Below are 23412 nucleotides of genomic sequence, written 5' to 3'. Positions count from 1 at the left end.
TTTTACTCCACTACACTTATTTTATACCTTTAGTTACCTTACAGATTTGGATTAATGATGTGAAATACAATCAACACTTAAATCTGACTGTAGTTACGCCTTGAGTAAATTCACAAGCTACCCTGCAGTATACAAATTCATTAAAACTAGTTAAACCTTTACCAGCTGTGATAAAACTTTAATACATCAATAATTATAATCAAAACGTAAAATATATATTATTCTGAAATGGACCAAGTTGTCACGAATAGGGAAATTAGCTATAGAGACCAAAAGCAATTTTTGTACCACGCTGTAAAATAAATTTGAATTAACATGGGGTGGTCTATGTAAACTGCTCTGTTTTGGAGCCAGGCCACGCGGCCATTCGATGAACTGCAGTTTTGGGCACTTCCGTATGCCTTTCGCTGCTCAGGCCGGGAGGTTTCCCCTTGGAACACACCCAGTGTTTCCACTTTTTGGCGTTGCAAAACTTTTGGAGACGTCTCCACTTTTTACAGGAGGTGGGATTACTGAGTTGCTCTTACCGGTGGACATACTGGAAATGGGTGTAGTTTAGGGTGTAGTTAAAGAACACACACATTTAACAAAGAAACTCCGCAAAGTAGTTCAGATTAACATGTCTTTCTGAAACCTCTGACTGAAACCTGTCCGTGCATGTTGTCCACACACTGCCTCTGGAATACATAGCTACTATTTTAAATGCAAAGCTTCCTTTTTGACTTTCAAAATAAGACACTGGTAAACGGTGGATGGCTAGATAAATCGCTATACAAACAACAAACAGGGCACAAAAATATATAGATAAGTAGAAAACAATGAAAACACACATAACTAAACCAAAAACTAGTCACTGAATTTTAAAGTGCTAATGGCTATTTAGAATCATACACTTATGGATTTAGTTATAGACACATCAATGGTATGATGGGTTAATCATGTGTAGATATAAATATATGTTATGTAATTCAATGTTAGGAAGATTTTAATTATTAATGTGTTTAATTGGTATTTATTACCCCAATGTTTCTTTGTGCTTTTATTGTGAAGGCCATACTTTTCTAACTTCCTATAATTCTTCTAGCTTGGCCAAAAAAATAGATAGTAATCCAGTGGTGTATTCAGATGAGGACCAGTGTTGACCGGCAGCCGAGGGACTCGCTTCTCTGCGTCGCCTCTCTGGGGGATTTGTACCGACAGAGACAGAACCTGGACCAGATCTTCAGTGTGCTTCTGTAGCCTGGCATGGAGGTTTTTCTGGACACCTGTGGACGGAGAACAGTCAAAGCTCTGCTGTTACTCTACCTCTTCGTGGCGAAGGCAGCAGGTTAGTTTTACATCAGCCGCTCGCAGTCTGGTTAATGAGATAATATTTGTAAGTCACTTGTTCAAACAAGATACGCCAGGCTAGATCTTTTGTCAACTCTACTAAACGTGTTTTTATGTTTATATATATATATATCAATATATATATATCAATATATATATATCAATATATATATATTGATATATATATCAATATATATCAATATATATCATTTTTCTTTTACTTTTACTTGAGTATTTCAATTTGTTGCTACTTTGTATTACTATTACACTACAATTCAGAGGTAAATTATATGATTATACTCCACTGCATTTATTTAATACCTTTTGTAACTTTACAGATTTGGATTAAATAATGTCAAATGTATGTGATCAACACTTTAAAAAGACTTTAGTTACACCTGGAATAAATTAACAAGCTACCCTGCAGTATACAAAGTAAATAATAGTAATTGTACTTCTGCTTTTACTCAAGTACAATATCTGAGTACTTTTCCCACCTCCATTAAAACTTGTATTGTCTCCATGTATGTCAACACTGCCATTGTGTGTTAATGCATTTGAATACATGATTTAGTATTGGAGTAACCTTTTGCTTTGTTTTTTTTTTTTAAATGAAATGAGAATTAAGAAACTTCTAGACAACAACTGAATGTTGTGATCTCCCTAAAAATAAATAGTATGTAGTATGTTTATCTAATAAAGTGGCCACTGTAACTCTAGTAATTATTCTCTACTATTTTTTTCCTCCGTAAAGTTTTCTGTCATTTATATACAGCAGGCGATGTACTTCTAGATAGACATGTAAAAAAATATGCAAAGATCACAGAAAATAAATCGTCTATAGTTAAGTGCACTGCCCTGAATATTTTGGTGTGTTCTGTGGTTTAGTGAAAGATAACACAACTCCATAAAGTTTGAAGTTGCGAGAACGAAATGTATGCTTCTTTTTCTGTGACCCTTTTAATGTTGATACATCTGTCATAAATAATTTTAAAAAACGCTGTGAAATGTCATGGTTTTGGAAATACTCTTGGACGAAAGATCCATTAATTAACAGCTTAAGTAATGACATTTATAATGATTTATAACTAACATTAAACTGCTGACTTTATGACCTAATAAAAAGCGAGTGATATTTTTAAAATAATTGTAATAACCATCATTTACATAACTTACATACTGTATAGAGGATTTCCTCACCTTCATTGTTCCATTAATATAAATGACTATACAACAAGTCTGATATTAGCTTTATTTATTTACTTACTTTTGGGGATAAAAGGCTTTCATATCTATGGTTTATTAGATTTTAAAACAAAAATAATGTTGCTGTTCATTTCTGTCTCTTGTTTTTCCCTAGCCAACTGCCCCAAACCTCAGGCAAGGGGAGATATCGTCCTAACCAATGATGCACTTCTAATGAATGATTTTCCAGAGGGGGTTGATGTCACTTTACAGTGTGGAAATGGATATGTCAAAGACAGTGGCTCTGGGGTGATAACCTGCGTTGATGATAATTGGACCGAACCAGATCTCACCTGCAAGAGTAAGTCCTGCTCTCTAATTTAATTACAGAGCCGCTTTTCAAACCTTTATTTCAACCTTTTGAGGTGAATACTCTGACCTCTGTTTGTTTTATATTACAGAGAAGGACTGTGGTCTCCCTAATGTTCTACCGAATATGAGCTTTAATACCAGTTCCGGTACCCTGTTTGGTGCTATAATAAAAGTAATTTGTGACAAAGGGTGAGTACTAATGTGAAAGGTATTTTTTCCCCCCATTTAATTGCTATCTAGTTGAGTTATATGTATTTAAAGGTAGAGAAACAAGTGTCGGCAACACAGAGACAACTCAAAGGTGCCATCAGTTGACGTTCATTTACACACAAAGTATGCATTTTTGCTGTGCTGCAAACAGTTGCCCAACAGAAAGTGCTGTTGGCATTAGCCTTAGATGACTGAAGTCAAGGTGGATTCGCTAATGGAAACAGTATCTGAATATAACCTTGAAACCTTGAAACCTTGAAATATAACCAGAAAGTCTTGAAACACAAATAAAGCTGTTGCCAGAATGTTGTGGTTTCGCTGATTAGAAACTTGGCTCACTATTTGCGTGTGTTGAGATAGTTATTAATACTTAGTTCTTGACTGAATTTACTATCAAATTTGAAATTACCCTTCTTTTGCATGCCAAAATCCTAAGTAAAATCCTCCTTAATTAAACCACCCCTGATAAATTTGTCTCCATTTTTCAACAGCTTCCAAGTCAGTGGATCTAGCTACAAACAGTGCTATGCTTCAGGGTGGGTTGGAAAATCCACGTGCGAACGTAAGTGTCTCTGTTTTTGTATTTTATGAAGCCAAAACCTGATATTGTTTGGTACTTCCCACAACATAAAACGAAAAGACAGCAGTGTTTTTTAGAATATTTCCTCTTTTTCCTGACTTTTTTTTCTCTTTATCAATTCACATAGTTTGACAGCATATAGCAAAGTTTATGCGCAACAATATGCATTGTTTGATTTTATTCTTGTTTATTATCGGAAAATAATGTGTGTAACACATTTGTTGGGCTTGTTCCTCAGTTGTAACTTGTGAAAAACCTGTTGAAGTGCCCAATGGCAAAAGCTCATGGGTTTCTCAAGATGAACCAACATATGGAGAAATCATACAGTACATCTGTAATGTAGGATTCACGCTGATTGGGAAAAATAGCATTATGTGCAGCGAGACTGGTGATTATGATGCTCCACTGCCAACTTGTGAAGGTAAGCGCAATCCATTCATGTGTTTGTTTCTGTTAACACTGATGAGAAGCAGGCTGAGGTGGACCAAGCGTGATTGTTACCAAGTATTGTTTAAGGACCACACAGGTGGTTTTGCATGTATAAACCCATTGTTTTGAAAAGTCTATTCAGGTCCCCCCATTTTTAAACCATACAATATGTTTGTAGATAGATTTCCAGACTTTATGTGGCGTAATGAAAAAATACCAAAAAGCGTAATAGGACCCTTCTAAGGTCGATACCAAAAACAAAAAAGTGTAATTTTTTTTTTTGTCAATATTTTCAGATTTATAGGATGACACACAGAAATCCAGGTTCCCCTCTGTAGAAACGTTTGACTTAAGTGTGTAATCCAAAGGAAAAAAACAAATCTCTAACCTGGCTTTATCTAACGTTCTTAGATGATCTTTAACCGCTTAATGAAATTCTGCCTGCAATGTAATATTCCTCAGAAAACCACTGGCATGCTTTGACATGTTTTAATGTGAGCATTACTTGTTATGTCAGTGGTAAATCTGACACTGCCGCAGGCGTGATCATAACTGAGCATAAACAGAGGCTTGCAAAGTGAATATCTGTAATATACTTTGTTCAATTAAAAACTGTATATGTGTTTCCATGGTATCACTGACGACACTCTGTATTGAACACACTGCTTTCAAGTTCACACATCATCACTTCAACTCCTCTTCAGACACTCTGATCCCAGCTCTTTAATAAATCAGTACTCAATTTTACAACATCTCTCTATTCACCATTCATGGATGTGCTCACTCACAGCTGCTGTTATACTAACTGTCACACTCATACTCTCCTTAACAACTCATCAAGGTATTGACTATTATGAGATTTAGGAGGATTAGGAGAAAGATGTCTCACATTGCATGTAAACTGAAATCTGTATGCATGCTCCTCACCAAACTCATAAATAGCTGATTAACTGCATTTAATTAAAACTCAAGGTAAATTCACCAGTTTTCGTATTCATAGGTACGACGACCAAATATACAACTGCAATGTATTTGATAACACCAAAACCTACACCTCCAGCACAAGGTATAGAAATATCACCCTCCTCCATATGAGATATCCAGTTTCACAAGATTTTATAGTTGGTTAAGACATTTTGACTTATTATTTTCCCCTTTCTACAGATTCCTCTACCACACCCAGAGCTCTCAGAGATAAAACTGTCACAACCAAAACAACAGCAGCTGTCTCACCTTCAGTAGGAGGTACAGAAATATGTCTCCCAACAAACCGATGGGCGTGTAATTAAGTTAAAAACCTTTTAGGCACAGCGCTTGGCAGCATGATTGGATTATGTGCATGCTGCATGCACATCAGAAATTGCTTCTCAGCTTAACAAATCACATTTATTCTCTCCAAGCTTTAGAAGAACTAAGAATTGCTCTGATCGCTCTGTTCAAAGGTGGCAGAGACATTTTGACAGCTGGAGGTAGAGCTACAACCAGTGTTACATCAATGACGTCATCTTCATTTCAAGGTATTGAACCTTTTTTTTTTTTTTAAGTTGTCAAGTTTGTAGCTTAGTCTTTTACTGTGCCTCTCAACAGCAGATGCTTCCTGAGCCCTCCTTGTAGCCTTGTAAACTGTTTGTCTTTTTAGTTTGCGAATCATCACAGGGGAAAGGCCCACAGGTGAAAACACTTCTAATAGGAGAAACTCTCTGCAGCTTCGGAAACATTCGTCAACGTATGAAACTCAATGCTTACTAACTGCTCTGCATTAACAAAACACTGAAAATACAAAAACACTTAAAGTTCCTAAAAACTGAGCGAGAAACTCGAAACCTAACGGAAACAGGAACACTAAAAAGTGATGCACTGCGACCGAAGCGCTTGTTGACTATAAAAAGTGTTGACTATAAAACTGTCCAGCTGTTAGTGTTGCTTGTATATTTGTAATGACTTGGTTTGCTAGGTTAGCTAGCTAGCTTACGAAAGATTTGCGATAATATCAAAAGGAATCATGTGATCACATTATTCATATGAGTCAATAAAACTTACAATTTGGGTACGTTCCAAAGACAGTGACAGAGTATTTTCATCGTTTTTGAAGCTGCAGTGCCTTTCTCCTAATGGAAGTGTTTTGGGCTGTTGGAATGCATTTGCACCTGTCAGCCACCGTACTGTGGGATTTAAACAAATAAATGCTGCAAATATTTTTTAAGCTAATGCAAGATATAATACTTTGAAATTGGTTAAATGAGTAATAAATTAAAAGTGGATTTTTCATCAGCATAATACAAAATAAAATGACTTCTGTGCTACTTGAATGAACAAGTTGAACTTATAATTAATACTTAAAGACTCAGAAGAACCAAAGTGTAAAAACATCAACAATGTGAAAAAGAAATTGGAGGTAATTTAACATACTATTTATTGAGGCTTGGGCAGTTGCCTGGCAACAAGTGAAGACTGCTCACAGCTGACATAATATACATAATTCATCAGTTGACTCCAAATGAGATATGAATAAGCCAGTTTCTGATTGGCTGTTTGGGGGATTTTGCCTCATATTCAACAGCAAACAATAGTGGTATTAATCTTCTCAATTAAATCTCCACCAGAAAGCCATTAGGCTATTCCTTAATGTTATTTATGGTTCTGAGTTTGCCTTCTAATTATTATTGTTTACAAGGCAGATAATAAAAAATGTAATCCACTAACTGAAGATAACTGTCATCTAATATTCAGACATTTATCCTTCCCTCAGTCCCAGGGCCAGCTCATATTAATGTGTTGATCTTTTCTCCTTTAATAATCCAACATGGAGACACTGAGAGGAATGCGCTGGGAGCAATATATACATCAACACAATAGACCTATTTGTGTGTGTTTATAATGCTTGTGATGTCTTAGTGAGTGCTGTTGTCCATGCCGGTTTAAATAGTTTACATAGCCTACTAGTAAAACTCTTGTAAACTTGCAGATAAGCCTGATGGGGCTGTAGATCCTAACAAGGACACTGGTGAGTCATTGAGCCTCTGTACAATCAAGATGTTTGAACTTTATATATGCTATGCATTTAACTTTGCATTTCTTTTTCAGGAAACATGCCGGTTATTTTGAGTGTGATATGCGTTTCATTAGGTAATGCACAATTGTGTTGTCCTTGGGAGTCATTTACCCACATGTTTCAGTTGAAATACAAAGAATGTTATATATATTTTTCTTTCTTCACAGCTGTGTGTATAATGGCACTCTTTTTACACAAGTTTCTTCTGAAGAGAAAAGGGTGAGATCCACTGTTTTACTCTTAACTCATAATGCATGACTCCTACTTGATTGTGCTTTTTATTCTCTTCCCTTTCTGCTCTTTTTACCTTTAATATAATTGTTGTACTCTCAGAACCTAATGTACAGGTCAATATTAGCACATATTTCTGCAAACAGTTCCAGCATGCAGTGAAGTAATATGCAATTACTTGTGAGAAGGTTACATAGGTTCAGATTCTTCACTGCTTGTGTGAGTTGTTTGAGGAAATCTAGAGGTCGGTGTTTCCTGGCCTTTGCTGAGGAATGAAGGAAGTCAACAGGAAATCCTTTAATAAAGCTGGCTGTGACATAGACACAGCACCAGGAAGAAATTTCCCTTCAGCCCGGAATTGTGAATCAGGATGTCTTTAATAATAAAATTCGATAGAAATAACATTTCGTGACAATGTTGTTATAGGAATGCATGTAACATGATTTAAAAAACAAAGACGTACAGAAGAGAAGGCACTGAAAAATTTCAACTATTAATCTTGTGAAATTCACTTGAAATCAAAATAAAGTGAATACCTAATTGCAGCCAGATTAACATTCCTTAAACTTGACCCTCATATAATCACACTCATGCTTCACAGCCAGGGTTAAAGCTTATTTGACAAATAAATCATTGTTCTTTCAAAGTTGCAGCGACTAACACTAACATTTCAAAATACTAAGATAATACTTAATAAAGCACCCTTTGGTGAACTACTAAAGTCTTAACATAAAAACTACATAACCCAACAATTCTGACATAAATTCCTTATGACACCATAGCTCATATGACACCAGAGAAGACCTGAAGCCGGAGTTATTACAGTTCCAAAATCTTTAGATTGCCAGCCTGACAAAGGTACATGTCTATTCCTGTGTGTTTACTGTTATCAGAGCAGTTGTCAACCAACATACCTGTTAAATCCTGTTTAAAATGTTAAAAATATAGTTTTTAAGTAGGTGCATATGATGTCAAAAAAAGCATGAATATCGTGTTGTTTTCATTTTCTGCACGACTATGAATGTAGCTCAAACTAAACAATGTTCTCCTTATTTGTTTTGTCAGCTCTGCAAATGAAACTGCGCCTATCTATTAAAGAGCATCTGTTACCCAGGAGGGACTTGCCAAAAACACAGTAGCAGTGCCCCTTCTGAGGGGGAAAAAAGATAACTCACTTTAATGTTATTGCACTTCAAATGTCAGATACTCAAATCTGTAAAAGTACCATCATTTAAATCAAAATCCACTGACAAGCACTTTTTGTAATGTTTTTTATTGCCACTTTATTTTAGCAGTTGGAAATACCACTATATAATTGCTATTTTGTATGTTATTTATTTTATAGACTGGAATAAAATCCTTAACATAGCTTCCATGTCAAGAATGAAGTCTTGGGAATATATTTTTCCATTTTTGTGTGTGTGTGTTTGGAGTGTATGCAAATCTTAATCCATTCTTGTATGTGTTATTCATGTGCTTTTTTGTTAGGACAGACTCGTGAAAAGTTGATTCAAGAGGCATACAATGTGGTTTCTTCAGTTTACAGACTGAAACCGCGGCTGTTAAAGATACAATCAGCTGCATTCTTCGCCCTCTGACTTTCTCTTTGACATTTTCGATTGTTCTGGGGCTCTATTTGTTAGCTTCATGTGCAAAGATAATCAGAAACCTTGTTTCTTGAGAAAAGAATCCAACAGAGTAACTCCCATCTATGAACGCTGTTTCACTAGCTACCGTATTAAGTGTGACGGGGAATTTCTCAGGTAAGTGATGAGAATATGTCTGACCTTGAGTTTGTGAATGGACTCATTGTGCCAATGGAGCAGAAGCCTTTCATGTTTGCAAGGCTGGTATTGTATGATACAACTTTTTTTATATTAAACAAACCGGACTGAGAGATTTGTATTTTATAAATCCCTTGTACACCTACCAAATGGCAGATAAATGTCTTGAATCTTGAATGTTGTATAAAAATAAAAGGTTAGATAAATGTGAAAGCTCATTATAGCTCTCTTTTGAAACAATGTTTTAATTGAACGACAGTCATACAGTATTGAGAACATGACCTTCCTTCTATTTTTTATTTTTATTTTCAGAACTACACTAAGCCTCCCCAACCCCTACCCATCCCCTCCTGCCCCTACCTTGAAACCCTTTAGAGATACAACTTCAACAAAAAAACACAGTAAAACAGAAATAATATGAATAATCAAATAAATAAATAAATATTCAAATGTATTGGCAATAATTAACATTAAGTAACACTGCCTGACAGCAAATCCAAAAAGCATATGAATGATATTACTCCATTCAGGTGTGAGTGTTTTGAAGGTCCTTTTATCGCTCATTGAAAGCCAGAAGGAGTAAAGTGGAAAAGCTATTAAAAAAATGCATGTTAGAGCATTGCTCACATCTTTCAATGTAGTCTTTTTGCAAAGAAGCATTTTTCTTGGGGAGAATCTCAGGGGTTGCATTCACTGTTAACAGCACTAAAGGAACAGGCTATTATCCTGGCAGGGGGGTGGTATAGTACAGAGAAAAACCCCTATTATGAAATGTGGTTACAGTGCTTCATTGTACCCTGGTCTTATGAAGTGCCAGAGCTTTGAAGTGTGCCTTTTTGGGATCAAAAGAGATGATTTCTTGTATCTACTTCAAAAGAACTACATTATTTAAGTCATGTTTTACAGTGTGCTACAGTGTATACATTCAGCTTTAGCTTGTGAAATCCTCTGGAAAAAAGAAGAGCGTGATCATAAACAGGACGTGGCCTCCTCATGGTAGTTATTCATCTTCGTTGTGTGGACAGACAGTGTATTATCAGACAGCAAGGGTTTGCAGTGTTTCTCAGAGAAACCCCGACAACATTGGTGGTCTTTGTGGAAGTCATGAACTATCCTCCAAACCCAGCTGCCAAACAAAGGGGGAAACAAAGCATTGTGGTGTTGCTCACTGTCTCTATGTTGTCTGTGGACTGGACTTTTGATTGAAGAGATAAGTCTGTGGATATTTTACAGTTGTCAACATTCCGTTGGGGGGACCAAAACCACCAATGAACTGAACCAAGTATTTTCTGTGTCCTTTCTGTGAAACCATTTTGCCTGGAACCTATTAAAAACACACCAGTAAACCACAGTATTGCATTGGATGACATGTTTCTTCATTAATATAACCATGGACAGTCTAGGTATTTTTTCCTTGCTTCAGTAAACACTCCAAAATGTGACAGATACACAACTGAAATAATTAAAAAATGATCACTATTTACACAGAGCCCAGCAGTTTTATGAATTTGTTTTGTCAAGTTAAAAGGCTTGAGGTTGAAAACAACACACAAGCTTGTTGCAACAATGCTTTGGCTATGTGAGGCTTTGTATTTCACAGTCGGGCTTTGCACTAGATGCTAACAGATCTTTAGCGCGTTAACATGCTAACAATTTACTCATAAGCACAAGCTAATGCTGATTGTAAAGTAAGTACATTTTTTCCAGTATTTCCTCAAAAAACAAAATAAAAGACAAATTAAAATTTGATCTGATGATGGCACGAGGTAAAAAGTTAATTCATAGTATTTCAAATGAAAGTTGAGACAGTTTTTCACAAACTCAAAGATGTGAGCCTCAAACTCAGGAGGTCCACAAAGTCGGACCTGAAATAAATCACAATTTATCAATATACAGTATATAAGAATAAACATCCGGTGTCATGGCCCACCAGACCATCATTACCATATAAGAAAAAGGAGACCCTTTATTTATCTTTATATAACGGACAATTCAGTTGCTCACTCTATTATAAACAGTACAATACACACATTAGGTCTAAATACATACATATACTGTATATAGAAAGGCATTTTTGTTATGGAGAGGAGTCAGAGTTAGAAGTGTTGTTGCCTTGCCTAAGGAATACCCATTGTGTTTTTGGTCCGAGCTGGACTTGAATCGGCATCCTTCGGTTCCCAAGCAAAGTCCCTATATCATCTATTGCAGCCCCACACATAGAGCCAGAGATGTGTCACAGCTAAAGTTTTAGAATACTAATAGCTCTATCCTTTCAACACAGATGGATTGCTGATACACATGACTCAACTGTTTACGAAAAATGTGAAACTTCTCTAGGTGCTTAATCACCCTTTCACAAAGGTGTTTCCCTTTCATTACGCACACAGGCTCTTGCCCAGTGATCCAGCTTTGCAACTATAGTGATGTTGTACAAGTAAACACCAATGTGCGTTTAATCCAGTTAGTGCACGGTTCTTATATAATAGTATCCTGAAAAACCTGCTTTACTGGTCCTCTTTTGAAGCTTCAGCAGTCCTTTGTTAGATGAGAACTTTAACACAGGATGTGAAGAGGCAAAAAACTGAGTGACATCAGGAAACATGCTGGGTATCCTCTCTGCCTCAGAAGGTTTTCCACTCCCTAAAATTAAAAGCACTGATTCCTCATTCTCCCTCAAACTCTGTTTTTCTACTGCACAAGCACAGTACCACACCCATCCGAAAACCTTAAAAAACATGTACATCCCAAATGTCGGGTTCAGAGAAGCTTGTTTTGAATGACATTTGAGAATTTTAAAAGTAATCAATCTGTCTTTGAAAGGGGTTTTGTAACATTTTCTTGTATGTGATCTTTTATTCAAAACTTTAATTCAAAATTGGAAAATCCCTTACAATGGAGTTATGAGGCTTTCAAATCCGCAAGATGTCACTCAACACCTTCAGTGTTTGGGTTTCCATTAGTCCCTCTCCTGTTTTGGAAGAACAGGATGATCTTCGTCCATCCTCTTTGTGGGGATCATATTACAGGAGTTCCCCTTTTGTACTTATATAAGACTTTTTCAAAGATGATGAGGGCAAAAGTGTTTAACTGAACTTAATCTAAACTATAACACTTGTGTTCTGTACAGTAAAATCGTCAATAAATTCACCATAATGGGGTTGTAAAAGCTAATCAGGATAGAAGAAATTTGCATACATTGAGCAACTGTTTTGGCTCCTCTTATGAATCCTTTATAACCCTTGTATTATTTTACAGTTTAGTTTCAGCCTGTCTACACAGAGATACATGTATTTTTGTTAGTTATTCAAACATCCATATACAATTGTAAGCCTTTCCAATGAGCATTTTGCTCATGAATGAACACACACAGTACATTCTAAATGGTTTAATGATAGAATACTTTTTGGAGCATGAAAATAATGTATTCTGAGCTAAGCTGGAAGGTATTACCTGGTGAGTATATGAAGACCAGATGAGGCTGGAGGGGAGCTGGATGCTCTTCAGGAAGTCTTGAATCAAATATGATTCCTTACTGCTGGACATTAAACTGGCTCCCATTACATTCATTTTTCAAGATCAGGATACCATGATGAGTCTTAATAGTGTTAGGACACATCCGCCCTGTTAGCCCTGCATTAATCCCTGTGGCTAGAGGGGAATCCCACCATAGAGGTTGGGATTCAAGTTTACAAATGTGGTAAACAAGGAAAAGAATAACACCTCACACTCACACAGGCCAACTCATGTTTCTGTGGCATCACAAAATAAACCCTGCAGCCTAAATACTGTGGGATTTGAAGCCTTTTTTAGTTTTTATCTATTTTGAGTGAACAGTTACTCATAATTTGGTGAGTATGGTGGGAGTGATCATAGCACAACAGACCTAACAGTGCCGGGAAAAAGAATGAGACAGGAAAAAACAGTTGTTGGTAAAATACTTAAAGCTCCTCTTTAACCTTGTTCTCATGAGTAGGGCAGATGGAGATCTTTAAAATGAAGACAAACAAGACATAAATGGTTCCCACTAAGGCCTCGGGGTTAGACCAGAAACAGATGTTACACGTGAATACCCTACCATCAGTGTGGCAGCCATTTCAATGTAAATGTTTACATGCTTTTAATACAGCTGCTCTTACTGTAAGCATCTGCCAAAAGTACCAATACCTGTATTAATGACCATGGAATTATTGTACTTGATTGACCAGCAAACTAGCCTGACCTGAACCCAATAGAGAATATATGGGGTACTGTCAAGAGCAAGATGAGAGACAGGATACCCAACAATGCAGACGAACTGAATGCCTGGGCTTCATTAACACCTCAGCAGTGCCACAGTACTGAGTACTCTTATGTAATATTAAAATGTTCTGAAAATGTACTGAATTTGGGGTTTTCATTAGCTGTATGCCAGAATCCTCAAGATTAAAACAAATAAAATCTTGACTTTTTTAAAAACTCATTACAAACTTTGTACGTAGTGAGTTTAACTTTTTAATTGAATTACTGAGGATTAAAGAGGTGCTGCAGCACAGGCAGTATCAGAAAAATAAAGACATATTTGAACACTAAAGTTTGTAAACATGTCACAGTAGAGCAAAAAATACAAATTTGAGGAAAGGAAAATATGTCCTCCCTAACATAAAAGGGATAGTACTGTAGACTTTAATATAACTACTTGTCAGATGGTTGCATAGCATCTGAAACCCCATAATTTTGGAATTTCAAAGCGCTGTGTCTGACATTTTCCTTTACTCTTGGAAAATCTGATATTCACACCCACTTAATAATTTCTCCAGCCATTTCTGTCACTCTATGTAACTACAAACGTATGCACTACTTTGTAAGCCTTTCAGGAATGCCCATAAACAATAGCAGTATAAACACTTCCCTTTAGATTGTGTTGACTGACATGCTGTACTATCTGGTTTTGATCAACTATACCCCGACCTTTACAGTAGTTTGGTTAGCGATCTGATAATATCTGTGTAAAGTTTGCTGACATTAGCCAGCGTAACCACAGGTGGTCATACAATTAGGGCTGTATCAGCACAAACTTGAATTAATACTTATGAATTAAACTCTTAATAGAAAAACAAGCAGGCTATTTTCTCTTTCATAGGTAAAATAATCTCACTTTAAATCTTTAATTATTGTTCCTCCCACATCAGCTGAGGTCAAGGGAAAATACTGAATGTGCTTTACGCAACCATGGAAACTGTCACACTAACCACATTACAGTGAAGCAGACAGGGCACGTCAATTCAGAGCTGGGCGGATCCTGAATAGATGCTGCTGCTGATGTCATGCTAAATTGAGACACGCTGTATGACTCACATTGGTTACAAAGGGAAAGAACATGGAGGTTCTTGTTTATTGTTGATATAGCAACAGACTCGTCTAAGAATAAATCCTTACCCATTCACCAGGTTGGCTTCTTGCAGACACCAGAGAAAAAAATAAAGACATGATGGGAAGACTTTTCAGTTTCTGTTGGTAATCAGTAATTAAAAATAATCCTAGTGTTGGGCCGTGTAGCCGTATCAGCCAATACATTGAACATTTACCTCATGGTTGCATAGACTATATTTTATGGTTATTCATTCTATGTAGATAGCTAAGCTAAATACTGAGTGTATATATATTGTATCAAATGATGCTAAACATGAGGGGAGATCTGATATTTATTACAGCAGTGCTTTAAAATGCTGTAAATATCGACTAATAAATAGTTTATTAGCTACATTTTTGTCACACAGACAAAACTGCTTAATTAAATGAGGTAAATAAAACACTGTAAAACTTAGACCAGATATTCTTTATGAATGAAACAATTAGTAAGAAGCTTTGGACAACAAATGTTAATTCAACAAAAAAATGTGCACTATTCTTAGATTTAAATGTAATAAATGAATTGCAGAACTTGACAGCTCTGAAGGCTCACAACTTCTGAACTACTGAAGTAATCATTAACCAGATACTTTTCTTTGTTAACAGCTACCCTCTGTTCCTGGAGGAAACGTACAGGACAAGATAACTGTAAGTGGAACTTGCACGCAGCACGGCTGAGTGACGGCAATGTGATTAACAAATAAACTGAATCATTTAAAAGTGCAGCAGACTATCAAGAAGGAACTCAATAGAACAGGGATCAAGGTTATCTAGTAAAACCTTCACTGCTTCTGTTATTAAAAAACAAACAAACGCTAGCCTTGGATCGTAGCTCATTGCTGCCATCTTCTGGTACTTTTAGGGAATTCATGATGCAACTGCTGGAGCCAAGCTCTGTTGATATTCCCTCTACATTGTAACCGATTTCAAATGGTGCTAGACATGATGGAAACTCTGAACACCAGACGAAAACGGTCAGCCTTGGTAAGAAGGGCAGCCAGCTTTTCAGGAGATTTTTTTTTCTTCTGGTTATTGGATCGAAAGCTAATACAGGATTCATCCAATGGCCACATAATTGTATAAAAGGATAGTCGTGACAGATGGAATAACACATCTGAAAATGGTTTTTTAAATAATTGAATGCAAACACTTCCACCAAACTGCATTACTAAACTTATTGATGGAACTTGAATGTGAATGAAGTGAACACTGTCGTCATTCCTGGAGTCGGTTCCCACTCAAGAACACCGATTTCAAATGGTGCTAGACAATATTTTACACTCTAAATCACCATCTGAAACCAGTTCCCTGGAGAGGATGCCTTTAAGAAAAAGAAATGTCCTTTCCTGCAATTAAAAAGAAGAAAAATCATTACTAAATAAGAACTTTTGAACATGTGCTTTCATTGATTGACTTAAATTATGGTGGGATAAAACACATGATCAGACATCTGATGCCTCAATGTTATTACAATTAAATAAATCAATAGTTTTCACTAACTAAAATAATCGTATACTATCAACAATAGTGACTGACCCTTTTACTGGTTACAATATGGTAAATCCATGTGTGAAGGAATGTCATCTCAATTTATACTACTATACTTTTACTACTTAATTTTCAAACTGCTTTGCTTCGTAGAGATGAATATGCTTTCAAACAATACTATCATTATAGAGCCATCATCTGCAACAACAATATACCAATGAATATAACGGAACATGAGACAAGGTATGGTAATAGCATGAAAGCATAACAAACGATGCAGTACAGGCAGGTAGACGTAAAACTTAACTGTGAATTTACACAGGCAATAAAAATCCAGCTCTTCAGGACACAGAAGTGTTTTTTTCATGGCTATGAGATTAAGATAACAGATTCCTTAGACACACACTCTAATACTTGTTTTGCCTATGAAAACATCTGCAGTTTGTTGGTGACGTTGCCCTCGATTGTATGCAGGGGGTTTGCAGACACTACATTTTACAGACTATATAAATCATGTTGTAAATCAAGTCTGTTGATGGATACATTTAAGTTTATTCATATAGGCTCTTATTTGCGCTGATCATATTATCCTTTAAAAACAATTAAGAGTTATTTCCAAAGAGAGAGACAGGCGTAAACAGAGACGTCGATGCAGACGCTTGGCTGGCACCACGGTCGAATAACCACTGAGTCATGGTCAGATCCTGTAGAGTGACACAGCAGCTCAGTCTCTTGCATAAGTGCATCAGATGATCAAGATCTCAGAGTAAGAAAAGACACGGCAGCAGACTGGCACCAGAGATGAACTCCAACAAAAACTGTCTGTGAATCATACTGTGGAAAAATAGATCCTTGCAGCTCCCTGTAGACTTCTTTGTAATGCACAATAGGATAATGTGTCCTCTCCTGGCTCCACCTTCAGGCCTGCAGTCCTGTTCCTGGTCCTATTGGGGTTGAATGTGGTGCAAGAAGCAAAAAAAGCAGCTCCTGAAATAGGTAAGGATCATTAGCACGAACCCCTGTCGTTCTATGCTGAGACATGCAGTGGAGAATGTCTATAGAGAGCTCATTTAATACTTTCTCTGTCACTATTCCTGTTCCTATTTTCTATCGAGATGACAGCATACACACAGACAACTAATGTGGTAAACTCGCTGGATTCTATTTGCAGGTCTGGTATTAAAGGACTGATGTTATCTGCCTTGTCAGCGTCTCAGACACTGTTGTCCTGTTGATGGGGAAAGGTGACGTAGCAACTAATCCAGAACATTCATGTGTCTTTCGGGTCACAACCTAATCCTCTTCACTGCTACTTTAAAGTTTTGTCTTACAAAACAACAGCAGCTTTACTGATTGGTTATATACCCACCACTGATAATCACATTTGGGCATGTATGATGGCCTTCATCATTGTTTTAACAATGTCCACCAAATAAAGATTAGTCAGTATTAAAGACAATGCACGGCAAGTGTACAGAGTAACTTCTTATAGACAGTGTATAGTATGAAGGCCACACAGCATTGTGTGTCCTCTCCTTGTTTTTGCTTTCTTACTCCCCCGGTGAAACAATGCTATTTGAGAGCGTGTCTCCCTCTTTCTTGCTCTCTTGATCTTTAACTACAAGCTCTTTCCTCCGACAACTGAGTGTGCAGAAACTTCTTTCTGCATTGTAGCATTTTTTCCGCCAAGTCACCTGACTATTTGCTGCTTGTTAAAGGCACATTGCCCCCTTTAAAAACAAAAATAGATAAAGCAACTATTAGTGTAATTTAGAGCCAATGTATCAAACAGTGAGCAAAAAATATTCAAATGTATCTGATTTAGCAGAAGGATAAAAAAGTTTCTTCACAACAATAAGATAATAACTGTGAATCAGGCAGCCCAAACTGTGTCACAGGGAGAGACACTGGGTCGGTTCATATTAGGGTAGGCAATGTAAAAAGAACACTAAACGCCTGTTTGCGTGTGACAGTGGACAGTGTGTGTGTGTGTGTGTGTGTGTGTGTGTGTGTGTGTGTGTGTGTGCGTGTGTGTGTGTGTGTGTGCATGTGTTCACAGGGTAGGTGGTTAATCCTCTTAGAGATTACAGGTCCTAATTTATCAGGAGTGAGAGGGGCAAACTCACTGAGGTAATGTGTTACTACAGTATCTAGATATCTACAGTATCTAGAATATATAAAATTGTGTATTACTTTACATTTAAAAATGTGTTTGACTGGACCAATCAAAGCCAAAGGTGGCACACACTTTATTTCCTGCTTATTTTTGCCTACAAACACGAGGTCCTAAAAGTACCAATTGTGTTTTGATCTTGTAATACAACTCGGGATATCTCCTTCTACGTTGCATCATCTTCCCTTCGGAGCAACAAATTGTGAAATGTTCGAAGATGAAGGAGCCTGAACATGCTCAGAGGACCCTGATGCTTTGTTTGTTCTATCTTCCGCGCGATGGTTGGAAATAGACTGGAAGGCCACAGATGGACGGGTTGATTTACATTTTGTCACCCTCTTCTGGCTCCCACTCTGCCTGTTGGGAAATATCAGATGTGTGGCTGATAACGTGTGTGGCTTTCTGAGTTAAATTACTAGAGTCAAACCCGTACATAAAGATTTAAAATGGGGCAGCAAGGTGTCTGGTGAGGCAGGTTTCCAATAATAAGCTATGTCACTATTCCAATCTCCTATTTACTGTAGATCTTAAAGAAATATTTACAGAACATATTAAATACCTTTCAGTAGTTTATAGACGTTTTGTACAACCTTTTGCAGCATGTTATGTGTGGAGCTGCTAACGATACATGCAAATGAGTGCTTCCACACACTTGTCTATTAATACATCGTCATCGAGCAAGGCCGGCAGTGCTTCAAGTTTAAAATTAGCATCGTCATCTCTTGGCTCTGTGCCACCTCCTATTCTATAATCTGTGTGTAGGAGGGATTTGTATTAAAAGGCAGTGGGTCATTAACCATTTCCTCTGAAGTTGTTTGTGGGCTACAGGTGATGCTGGCCCCCTGCTGTAAACATACGGGCCAGTACATATTTATGCGGCCTCTCCTCGAGAGTCTTGAAAGTGCGTTTTTGCTGCATTTAGTTTTGGCTTCAACAGCATCTTCTGAATTGCATTAGCTTTAGCTGATAAAGCAGGGATTGTTTTTGTTGTCAAATTTCTCCAAGAACTTTGAATAAAGTAGTAGAGTGCATAACATTTAGCCCACTTGTACTGGGCTCTTCTGTTTGTTTGACTTTAGAGGCAGTGCCGCTCCCTGAAAGAATGGCAAAATAACTATTGAGGTCACGTTTTCTTCTCGGTGAAACTGGGTCACTTGTTCTACTGGTCAGCCTCCAAAGGCATGATAACATCACAACTGCAGAGGATATGGTAGTCAGTAAAACATATGTGGTTGTAGATTTTTGGTTTTTATATCAGCAAATAAGCAAAAGGTATGTTCTTGCTGCTATAAGATCACCCCTGACACTCTTTAAGAGATCAGCTTGTACTTACTCCCATGACCTTTACCTGTTTGTTTTAAAACTGCCATAATGACATTCCCTCAGGAGTCAAGTTTCTATTTACTACACTTATTAAAGCTCCCCTCCCCTTCTGTCCTGATCTTTCTCTCTCTTTCCATTTTCTTGCCAAGGGTTTAACAAGGAAAGAAGCGACTGCTGATTCACCCATTGACCAAACAAATCCACTTGGCAGGATGGAGTTTCCTCCTCCTTTGTGCCTCATTTTCACCTCACCACTGTAAAATATGACAAATCACTTTATCTCCCATACCCTTTTGGCAGGTAAGCAGCAGGAGGCCTTCCCTTCACTGGGGTCACTGGAAATGTACGAGAGGCCAGGTACTTTGGTGTCAACAGCAACATCCCATCAGGCATTTCATGCATGTGTCCCATTATGCTTTGGCAGGTGTGCATTACAAGATCTAGTAAAGGGACACAAATCCGCTAAATGGTTCTTTCACAGCAACAACAGCTTAACAGAGAAAGTTCAAGGCTTTGTGTAATGTATTGTAGTTACATCATTTGTTATCAGTGCAAAATGACATAACATTGACTCCAGAGATAGGGGGGAAAAAAGCATAACAGTAAGTATTCAGGTTATGACAAATACCTGTATGTCAACATCCCTTTACAGCTGATGGTACATCCTAATGGTTGTGCTGCTCAATAGCCCCCCCTATGTTCGAGAAATAAGCTTGTTTTCATCATATCAAGTGCGCAATAAAAAGCCTGATTACTATTAAGGACCTCCTGGGATCTCAGTGACGCAGCAAATGTTGTTTGACATCTCAAAGATAAAGCATGCTGCGTCACCATTGTGTTGCTGTAAGTTTTTATTTCCTTTGGAATTATGCAAGCAACAGCACAACCATCCGTGCGTCAATATGTGACCATGTTTGGAAAGTCTCTCAGTATTCAGCTTTCAGGGGAAAAAAGGAAAAAAAAGGACACGTTCTTTCTAATAACAATATTATAAAAGAGGTGTGAATGATCGTGCCAATATGAACTGCGTAACATCGTCCTCTTCAACAACAGGATTACGCACGATCCATCTCTTGCGCAGCATCCTATTCCGAGCTCTCTCTTCACACGCCATCCCCACCGACTGCACGCTTTGTTTACACCTTCATTTTATCATTAAAATCAGCCCCGACGCGAGGTTCAGAGCCAGCACAACAACGCTGCCATGCCGTCGCAGCATGTTCCACCAAAGCAGCGGAAGCTCCCTCTGGATTCCATGTGTCGGTCCCTCTCGCTGACGCAGTTTAATTTACCTGTTGTCATGTCGATGATAAAAACACTTTTGATTTCAAAAGTGACATCAGGCTTTTTCATCAACAACACCCCGCGTCCTGTTTCTCTGCAATTATGTGACTTTTATATTCTTCCTTTCAATATTATTTACACTTTTACGACAGCGCCTCTGGGCTCGCGTTATTACCTATTCACCCAGTTCTTGAGTGGTTATGAAAAGCATAGTGGTATTTTCTATGCACCATACGCAGCATTATGTCCCTCTCTTCCTATAATAACATAAATGACTTACGTGTTTATCCAAATCATGTTCCCCCTCCTGTTCCGAAGCAGTCTGGTCCATTTCCCGGCTGGCTTTCCTCAGATCCGGTCCTCGGTGAAGGCTCAGGCTGCGAGGTTCCCGTTTCAGCCTTATTGTCGCTATTATCAATCACGGAGCGCACGTTTATCACTGTGTATCTCCCGTACAATTTTCCATAGAGCAACACGGGAACCCCGCCCCTGATACTCCCCCGGCCGCTGGTTGGTCGGAAACTATTTCCTCATCGTCAAAATCACATGTGGTTGACGCATGTTTACAAACATCGGTGAAATCACATGGTAAAAGGGCGCCGTTTTACCGTAAACTACCTCCGTTTGACGCAGCTTCCAGATGTCGTGCCGAGAGTCTGTTATTATTTATTTTTTTACAACAGTATTAGCCTGAACATTTCTATGTATAAGTGCCCAGCCTGTCAAAAGTCACATAGTTATGTAATACATTAGGGAAATTCCAAGGCAACCTATAGGAACCTGTTCCAACCCGATGAATAAAAAGGTCTAATAAGAAATGAGAAAATCCAATAGGCCTACGAGAAATGTCTACATTTTGGATTACTTTTGTACATTTCTTGCCTGCAAAATGTTCTATTCTTATATCTAAATTTGCCTTTACAAATCCATTAAAAAGGAAACATCCAAAACAGAAAGGACCTTTTTCACTGAACTGTTTACAACCCATATGAGGCCAGAAGTAATTGCTTTATTTTAAATAGGTCATTGACCAAAAGGATAATTTTCCGCTATGTATAGCCTTTAAATCTTCTGTTGTCAATATTCTGACATCCTGCTATATCCCCTGGTTATTGTTAGGTGTCTTCTAAATAGACATTGCCATTGCCATATTTGTCTTGTATATTCCTTATGGTAATATGATTACTTTTTTTGCATAACAACTGTTTTGTAATCCGTAGTACCTGATCAATTTGTGAGGTGACAAGACAACAATTTTTTAAAAAACGCCTAAATTGTAGTCTCGTCTTAGTTGCAGCAGATGGCAGTGTAACCTTAGTGTGTGTAAACCAAACGATTGACTTAGGAAAGTGGATGTGCTTAAGCTTTACATGAGTGTGTGTTTGGCTTTATACTTTTTGAATGCTCTTTTGCATCACCATGTTCTTAATTGGGTAGGGTTATTGTCTGAATTGACAGTATAGCTATAGATCTATAGCCTATAGGTGGTTTATAGCATCTAATGATGTATTTGCAATGTTTTAGGCTAAAGATAGTAATTTGTCCCATACTAGGCTGCTACTATACTTACACTCAGAAATGAAGGAAATACTCATATCTTGTACAGTACTTAAGTGAAAGTAGAAGTACCAGAGTGTAGGAATACTTCAGTAATAGCCATGCATTGCAAATGTTACTAAGTAAATGTACAAACGTATTTCCATCAAAAAATACTTAAAGTACCAAAAGTAAAAGTACTCATTATGCAGACTGGCCCATTTCAGAATAATATATGTTTTGATTATTATTATTGATGCATTTGCAAGTTTTATCAAAGCTGCTAAAGGTGCAGTTGGTTTTAATGACTGTATACTGCAGGGTAACTTGTGAATTTACTCCAAGTGTAACTAAAGTCTTATTTAAGAGTATTTTGTAACTCACATCATTAATACAAATTTGTAAAGTAACCAAAGGTACTAAATAAATGTAATGGAGTAAAAGTAAAAATTTTAGCTTTGAATTGTGGTGGAGTAGAAATACAAAGTAACGTAAAATGGAAATACTCAAGTAAAGTACAAGTACCTCAAAATTATACTCTTAGTTAATTTACACCACTCCTTATACTCGTGTTAAGGCTACTACTAGCCTGCTTGTACCGAATAGTACTCATGCAACTTGTGAAAAGGAATATGGCTACAGGTTTTCGAGGGAGATTGTGCTATCTTTGTTGCTCTTTTTTTCTTTGACACCATATCCAATATTCATTATTGCATGGTATAGAACATATAGCAACGACAAAGTCATATATTGAGTAGTGTTGTCTACAGCATGTCGATTGTAGGGGCGTAACTCACTGCTTCTCTTTATTGTCCCTTACGGTAATTGGCACCGTACGTCACGTTTTGTCGAATATCAACCGAGCCCCCAGTTCAAATCAAACAAACTTAGTGACAGGTGTGCTCGTCGTACCATGTCACACAGACACTCACTAAAAGCCCTCTCAAGTAAGTTCCTATGAGTAAACTTGTGTAGTACTTACTAGTTGTACAGTTTTAAAGTTTAGTTTAGTAGTTTCTTACACATTTTTGGTCTATGGTGGTTTAGC

The 23412-nt window shown here is 37.4% G+C and overlaps 1 protein-coding gene and 1 long non-coding RNA gene across 11 annotated transcripts; one reads left to right on the top strand and one right to left on the bottom strand.

Annotated features, from left to right (window-relative positions):
• The first annotated feature begins 1095 nt into the window (after positions 1-1095).
• On the top strand, positions 1096-10523 carry im:7151449 (complement factor H). Of its 10 annotated transcripts, none has more exons than XM_063910367.1 (13): positions 1096-1327; positions 2690-2875; positions 2976-3075; positions 3588-3658; positions 3915-4097; positions 5106-5171; positions 5270-5350; positions 5548-5622; positions 7071-7109; positions 7190-7231; positions 7325-7376; positions 8171-8246; positions 8454-10523. In XM_063910367.1, the coding sequence occupies exons 1-12, from the start codon at positions 1246-1248 to the stop codon at positions 8226-8228; spliced, it is 1035 nt and encodes a 344-aa protein (XP_063766437.1). In that variant the 5' UTR covers positions 1096-1245; the 3' UTR covers positions 8229-8246; positions 8454-10523. The 10 variants fall into 10 exon arrangements, with proteins under 10 accessions (XP_063766437.1, XP_063766433.1, XP_063766438.1 ...); XM_063910363.1 differs by having other exon boundaries at positions 5506-5622; XM_063910368.1 differs by lacking the exon at positions 8171-8246.
• Positions 10524-15912: 5389 nt separating this feature from the next.
• On the bottom strand, positions 15913-21248 carry LOC134882578 (uncharacterized). Its single transcript, XR_010168175.1, has 3 exons — positions 21109-21248; positions 19834-19984; positions 15913-18578 (listed from the first exon to the last, which is right to left on the bottom strand). It is a non-coding gene; the product is annotated as an uncharacterized LOC134882578 (long non-coding RNA).
• Positions 21249-23412: the final 2164 nt, after the last annotated feature.

The sequence above is a fragment of the Eleginops maclovinus genome, chromosome 20 (assembly GCF_036324505.1).
Source record: "Eleginops maclovinus isolate JMC-PN-2008 ecotype Puerto Natales chromosome 20, JC_Emac_rtc_rv5, whole genome shotgun sequence".
NCBI classification, from domain to species: Eukaryota; Metazoa; Chordata; class Actinopteri; order Perciformes; family Eleginopidae; genus Eleginops; species Eleginops maclovinus.
Note: the sequence above shows the minus strand (reverse complement) of the source record. Positions and strands in the feature narration are given on the sequence as shown.